This window comes from Petaurus breviceps, unplaced genomic scaffold (genome assembly GCF_028583685.1).
Source record: "Petaurus breviceps papuanus isolate PSGF00001 unplaced genomic scaffold, PetGlider_PUasm1.0 191, whole genome shotgun sequence".
Classification (NCBI taxonomy): Eukaryota; Metazoa; Chordata; class Mammalia; order Diprotodontia; family Petauridae; genus Petaurus; species Petaurus breviceps.
In genome coordinates, this window is record NW_027185811.1 from 1,133,699 (window position 1) to 1,140,946 (window position 7,248).

Here is a 7,248-nt window from a genome sequence, read left to right on the forward strand (position 1 = left end):
GGTAGGGGCGGGTGGTGTGGGGGGAGGGGGTGGGTGTGGGGGTGGTGGTGTTGTGTTGGGGGTTGTGGGTGGGTTGGGGTGTTGTGGGTGGGGGGTGGGGTGGGTGGGGGGGGGGGGGGGGATCGAATTCATCTGCTGTTCTCCAAGCCCTGTGGTAAGCTTTTTTTGGCATCTCATTAGATCCTCATGACAACCCTGAGAGATAGAGCCTATTAGATTCCAGGCCCACCTAGCTGCCTCTTAAAGAAACTGAGTCATGTGGAAGTGTTTATGATGGCTATTCATGACCAGATCCTTGCTACCAGAAATTACAGAAGGATTATCTCAGACTTGATGTTCAATGTAGATTATATAAGGAAACAGTAGAAACTGTACAGCATGTTGTTGCAGGCTGTAAAAATTCAGCATCTAAAAAATCCCCCGCAGGTCATAACATGATGTATGTCAGAAGCTCATGGACTGATTCATGATAATCCCCATTCCACATATTTAGTGTCAAAGTATCCTGGAGAACCCCGACAATAAAATGTCCAGGAATCGGAGCATGATCACAGACCAAAAATGTTCCCACCAATCACCCCAACATAACAGCGATTCATAGAAACTTAAGGACATTTCTAACATGTTTTCTTGTAGCCAAATAGTCATAACCTCCGAGCCACGTGTATATGAAAAACTTCAAAATACATAGCTACCTGGCAGAGGGGATGAAAACGAAGTAGGATACATCTCATCTGTGCTGTCAGCTGTGTGTCCCACTTAAGTTGTCCCAAGAAGGCCTTCAGTCAGTTCATATCCTAATTCTTTCATTCCACTACAGACAGCCGTTCTTTTATCCATATGCACAGTCTCCAATAGAACGTTAAATATAAAAGAGGAATGGGATAGCAATGAACTAATAATTCAGTGAGGTGAAAAACATGTATTAAATACCTTTTATGTCCCAGGTACTGTGGTAAGGAATGGTGCTACAGAAAAAAGCAAGCCCTCATGGTCTAGTGGGAGCGACAGGATGCAAACAGCTCTCCACAGACAAGCTATATTTGGGATAAATTGTAGATAATCAACAAAGGGAAGACACCAGTTAAGCCAGGGAAAGCTTCCTGGGGAAGATGGGATTGTAGCTGAGTTTTTAACTGCCAGAAGGCAGAAATTAGGGAAAGAATATAGACATGCCAGATGGTCAGAAAACACCTGGAGTCAGGATTATGTAGCATCTCATTCTAGGAATGTCACTGGATTTCAGAGTCCTTGGCCAACCAGGGTTGTAAGGATAAGAAAACTGGAGAAAGTGGGGGCTGGATGTATGTTATGAAGAACTTCAAATCCCTAACAAGATTCTGTGTTTGATCTTGGAGTTGGTAGGGAGCCACTGGGATTTACTGAGGAAAGAAGTAATGTGGTCACACCTGCACTTGAATGAAATCACTAGCTACTGAGTAGAGAATGGACTGAACTGGATTTATACAGCCCTTGAAAGGGCTTTCTTGATTACACTCATCTTCATGTCACAGATTAGTGGTCTACAACTCGGGAATTGCCCATGGTCACAGGTCAGAGGTGAGACTCTTAACTGTAGACCTCAGGCAGGGACCTGTCATAGCAAGAACATTGAACTGAGTCTTGGCTTGGTCCCTTACTGGTGATTGACCTTGAACAAGTCACTTAACTACCCTGAGCACATTTCCTAATCTGTAAAATGGGGATAATGTTCTTAGTTTATTTTTCTGACCACCACCCACTACTCAGCTCTAATAGCAATGTACCTTATACCTTCAGGCTTTCTCCTTTTGGATCTTTATCTGATAGGAAGGAAAGGATAAGATTGTAGGGGAGTGGGCCCACAGAGGTGTGTCTTCTAAGTGGGGTGATTAGGAATTAATCAGTAAACATTTGCTAAGCCTAGAAATACAAATAGGAGAGGCCATAGAAAAAATGTTTACAAAGCCAGCTATATACAAGATAAAATAGTAAATAACTAAGAAGGAAGGCCCTGGAATTAAGAGGGGTTAGGTGGTATAGTTGGGTAGTGTCAGGCCTGAATTCCAGAAGACTTCCAGAGTTCAAATCTGGCCTCAGATATGTATTAGCTGTATGACCCTGGACCAGTCATTTGACTGTGCCTCAGTTTCCTCACCTGTAAAATGAGCTGGACAAGGAAATAACAAACCACTCCAGTGCCTTTGCCAAGAAAACCCCAAATGGGGTCACACAAAGAGTTGGACATGACTAAACGACAAAGGGAAGGTTTTTTTTTCTAGAAAGTGGAATTTTGGTTGGGACTAAAAGAAATACGCTGCCATTATCAAATAGCTCTTAGGAATTCTACCAGTTGAGTCTTCCTGAACCCCAGCTTGAGAAACATTGTTAAGTGATAGCAGTGGCATAGCATAGACTTTGTTACCGTGGTAGGGTAGGCAGGTTGACCCTGCAGAGAATCACCCGGTGAACTCTTCTTTCTTCCCTTCCTTCCCATGCTGGCATGGTTCTCCCTCTTCTGTTGCAGCGTCTTTTCCAAGGGTTTGTTCTTTCCTTGGACTTCTATGCAGTACTGATGAAATAAGTTAAATCCTCAAGTTACTTCAGCCTCTGGGCATTTGGTGTTATCTGGATTTGCTTTCTTTGCTGAGCTGTCCAGGAGTTTTCAGAATTCACTGCCTCAGTTTTTTTCAGTTTGCATAGTGGTGCTGATTCTGCCTCTTGGTTCCCCAAGTCCTCACTTGTTCTTACATCAGAGAACCCAAACCATCTATAACCAGTACATTCAGAGTGTATACCACGCTCCTTCATCAGGTAGATAACTCTTGAAAATCTGAACAGATTGTTGAAAGTTTTCTTTTAGTTTAACTATTTCCTTTAATAGCTATAGTTTATTTGTTTTCTCCCCCTAATAGAAGGAAACTGCATTAGTGTGTGTACATCCCTAATCCCACATAGGCACTGAAAAATATATCAGAGACCTTAGGTTAAATTTCTTCTATATATCAATATGTAGTCTGCCCAATTCCAGGCAATCAGAGTAGATCTTGCAGCTCTCCTGAAATGGATCTGAGAAGTTCAATTCACAGATACTGTTGCCCAACAAAAGTTTGGGGTCTTCATGAACTATGGATTCTTGAAAGATCTTTTAGAAGCTCGTCTTGTTTTGTGCTCACTTTGATCCCTTGTAAGAAGCAGCCAGTCACTGGAGTCCCTTGTCCGTCCTCCAGGGCTCACAACAAACTTGAAGGGCCAAAGGACAAGTCAATCCTGTGTTAAAGGAGTTGACTCAGGTAGTGAAAAGTGTTCACTAGATGGGGCAGCAAGCTTTCCTATCTCCCAACTGTCTCTTCTTTAGCCTAGTAGCTAAACCGTTTTTATTTTATCCCCAAAACTTAATTGCATTTTTAAGATCCTGAATTTTAAAATGCCTAAAAGTGAGCATTTCTTTACATACAGCAGAATACAAAAAGGGAATCACAGTGAATCTCCATTTCCTACATCCTTGCTTTTTAAATGCACATATGATTAATTCCATGTGTTATTTTCAGAACTGTTCTGTTTGTGCTTCCTTTTGAACCTTCATTTGTATGTGTTTTTTTTTTTAATGTTTCAATGGCCCTCTTTGGGCGGGGGGCATCCACATTTTCTTTCTTTTTTTTTTTTGGAGGGGGAGGATAGGGCATTTGGGGTTAAGTGACTTGCCCAAGGTCACACAGCTAGTTTTTTGTGTCAAGTGTCTGAGGCCGGATCCAAACCCAGGTCCTCCTGACTCCAAGGCCGATGCTCTACTCATTGCGCTACCTAGCCTCCCCCCACATTTAAAACCAAGGGGAAAAAAACACTTTAAAAAATAAAATGGACCAAGAAAAATTAATCCACAGTACCCATGTTCAAAACTGTTATGTATCTTTCTGCTCCTTGAGTCCGTTGCCCCTCTATGAGGAGATGGGTGACGCTCTTCATCCTAGCTTAGCTAGAGACCTGTTTAGTCTTTGCATTGATCAGTGCCCTCAAGTCTTTCCAGGTTGTTTCTCTTTACATTATTGTTATCCCTCTATAAGCTGGTCTCTTGGTTCTTCCTTCACTCTGCAAGAGCTTTACTGCCCAAGAGGCTCTTAAATCTCTTTGTTTCTTATGGTACAATAGTATGCCATTACATGCACATGCTGTAACTCCTTCAGCCACTCTCCATTTGATGGGCATCCCCATAGTTCTTTGCCTTTTTTTCTCCCTTTAATCCCCACTTCAGGATCAGGAAGTTTGTTTTGCTTTTGACTATTCCCTCGCTGGTATTATCTTTCCTCTTTAAACCTCCCAGTGCCCCCATCCCTGCTTCTTTCCCTGATGAGATTGATGTATTTCTAGACTACTTCCCAGAGGTTGACAACTCAAAATAACTCTGTTTATTCAACTATTGATTTCCCATCTAATATCTTTTCAGTTTTCACTTAAAGGAAGAGAGGAATCAGAATTTTGAGAAATTAATATCCATGGGGGTTATAGTCACAGAGGCACTTGTTTGTGCTGCTTCTGCCACTGCCATCGCTCGGGACGTGTCCCACCCAGACCCTGCTGCCATCCTGGTGATGCCCTCAAGGTGACTTTGCTCCTCTTTTGGCAGCTGACCAAGAATGGCACTGTGGAGTCGGTGGAGGCTGACGGCCTGACGCTGGATGACGTGTCAGATGAGGACATTGACGTGGAGAATGTGGAGGTAGATGACTACTTCTTCCTGCAGCCTCTGCCCACCAAGAGGCGCCGGGCCCTGCTCCGGGCCTCTGGCGTTCACCGCATCGATGCCGAGGAGAAGCAGGAGCTGCGGGCCATCCGCCTTTCACGGGAGGAGTGTGGCTGTGACTGCCGGCTCTACTGTGACCCAGAGGCGTGTGCCTGTAGCCAAGCTGGGATCAAGTGCCAGGTCAGTGTGGGACTGAAGGTGGGATGGGGGTGGAGAGGTCCCTCGACCTCAGAGTGGCAGCTCTCCTGTGGCCTGAAGCTCTCCAAGGACAAAGCAAGCTTTATGGCTAGGTAGGTCTCTTGGGCGAAGTAACAGTAGCAGATGAACAAGTCACAATGTCTGACATATGTTGGGTGCTCATATACTTCTGGCTTCTTAAGAGGGAAGTTTAGGGAAAGTTTGGCTGGGATGCCGATGCAGGCACTTTCTTCCCTCCCTAATCATTGCTGAACACCTGGAGATTGTGATCACAGCAGTCCCTTAAGAAATGTTATCCTGGGGCAGCTCAGTGGCACGGTGGGTAGAGCACTGCCCTGGAGTCAGAAGGACCCGAGTTCAAAGCCATCCTCAGACACTTACTAGCTGTGTGACTCTGGGCAAGTCACTTAACCCTGATTGCTTCCAAAAAAAAAAAAAAGGAAGAGAAAAGGACATACTGTCCTTCCTCTGCAGTAAGAGCAGAAGCAGTGTGTGCTTTGGCTCTGAGAGCCATGAAGACCTTTGTGAAGCTCAGGTTCTTTGTCTATAGAATGGGGATAATCACGCCTTTAGTACCTGGTTACAGAGCCGTTGTGAGAACCCAGGGAGATAAGTCTGTACCTTAGAGCCCTCCCTGTGACTGCAGCCTGTCCTCATGGGGAGTCAAGAGACGTGGCTTCACCATTCTGGCAGCGGGTGTGGTGCTGGGGGTGTCCCTGAACTCCAGGTGCAGAGAGGTGACAGGGCACTTGCAAAGCTGCCTTGGGAGGCAGAAGTTTCCTTACCTGTACAAATGAAATCACAGATTCAGCCTCTCCCCATAACCCCCTGCTGTCAGCTTTTGTAATTAAGTGGCTTCTTCCTTCGTGGCAGAATTCTTTTGTCTTGAAATGACCGTTTCTTACCTTACTGCAAAAATATTTAACAAACCTGTCTTGGCAGAATATTGTTGTTGAGTTATGTCTGACTATTTGTGACCCTATTAGGGATTTTCTTGGCAGAGATACTGGACTGGTTTGCCATTTCCTTCTCTAACCGATTTCACAGATGAGGAAACCAAGGCAAACAGGGTTAAGTGACTTGCCCAGGGTCACACAGTTAGTGTGTCTGAGGTCAGGTTTGATATTCCTGACTCCAGGCCCAGCATGATATCCACCGTGCCTCCTAGTTACCCCACAGACTGTCTTACTAAATGACTTTTGAAATGAATTGAGTTAATAATCTACCTAGCTAATTCCTCCCCGTGTATTTTTTTTTTTTTTGAGCTTTGGATCTCATCTTTTCTCTCTTTCCCTTCTTTTCCTTCCTTCTTCATTTCCCCACCCGTCACAAGGTGGATCGCATGTCCTTTCCGTGTGGCTGTTCCCGGGATGGTTGTGGAAACATGGTGGGGCGTATTGAATTTAATCCAATCCGGGTCCGGACTCATTACCTCCACACCATCATGAAATTGGAGCTGGAGAACAAACGACAGGTGAGCCGTCCAGCAGCCCCAGAAGAGGAGCTCCCCCCAGCATCTGGCGGTGACCCGCCAGGCACCCAAGACTCAGAGACCCAGGACTTCCAGGAGTTCATTGCTGAGAATGAGACGGCCGTGATGCACCTGCAGAGTGCTGAGGAGCTGGAGAGGCTGAAAGCGGAAGACTCCAGCGGCTCCAGTGCCAGCCTGGACTCCAGCATCGAGAGCCTCGGGGTGTGCATCTTGGAGGAGCCCCTCTCAGTTCCTGAAGAGCTGTGCCCAGGCCTTACTGCCCCCATCCTCATCCAAGCTCAGCTCCCTTCAGGCTCCTCCGTCTTATGCTTCGCTGAGAACTCTGAGCACCCAGCTGCCCCAGCGGCGACTGAACCCTCTTACTTGAACAATGGCCCTGTGGTCTATTACCAGGTGGAGCAAAGGTCAGTCTTGGGAGTGAAGGAGGAACCTAATTCAGAAGCATCTGAAATTCCCCCTTCGTTTCCCATAGAAAAGGATTTGAGTGTCTTTTCTCTCCCTGCTACCTCATTGGTGGCCTGTAGCCCCACAGACCCAGCTGCCCTCTGTAAACCAGAGGTGGGGAAAACACCCACTTCAGAATCCTTACTGCCAGAAAGCTGTAACCCTGCAGGGCCCGACCTGGGCGCCACCAAACCTTCCGTTGTGCACAGACAGTGAGGAAGGCTGTGGGGCAGCGCAGGCCTCAGGTGGGGCCTGTGATCAGGATCAGCCTCCTAAAGACTCTTCTCTGGCGCTCCCTCTGCCAGTGTGACTGAGGGATACTGTCCTCCTCCCAGTCTCTATTTATTCACCTATTTTATCTAATACTACTTTAAAACAAAACTGAAAGAAGCCA

At 46.0% G+C, this 7,248-nt stretch overlaps 1 protein-coding gene across 1 annotated transcript in view; it reads left to right on the plus strand.

Annotated features, from left to right (window-relative positions):
* Positions 1-7,248, plus strand: part of CSRNP2 (cysteine and serine rich nuclear protein 2) — a 24,306-nt gene extending 17,058 nt beyond the window's left edge. Inside the window, 3 exon segments of the mRNA XM_069092539.1 lie at positions 4,604-4,900; positions 6,252-7,030; positions 7,032-7,248. Of these exon segments, the coding sequence (XP_068948640.1) occupies positions 4,604-4,900; positions 6,252-7,030; positions 7,032-7,164 (1,209 nt within the window). The 3' untranslated portion in view covers positions 7,165-7,248.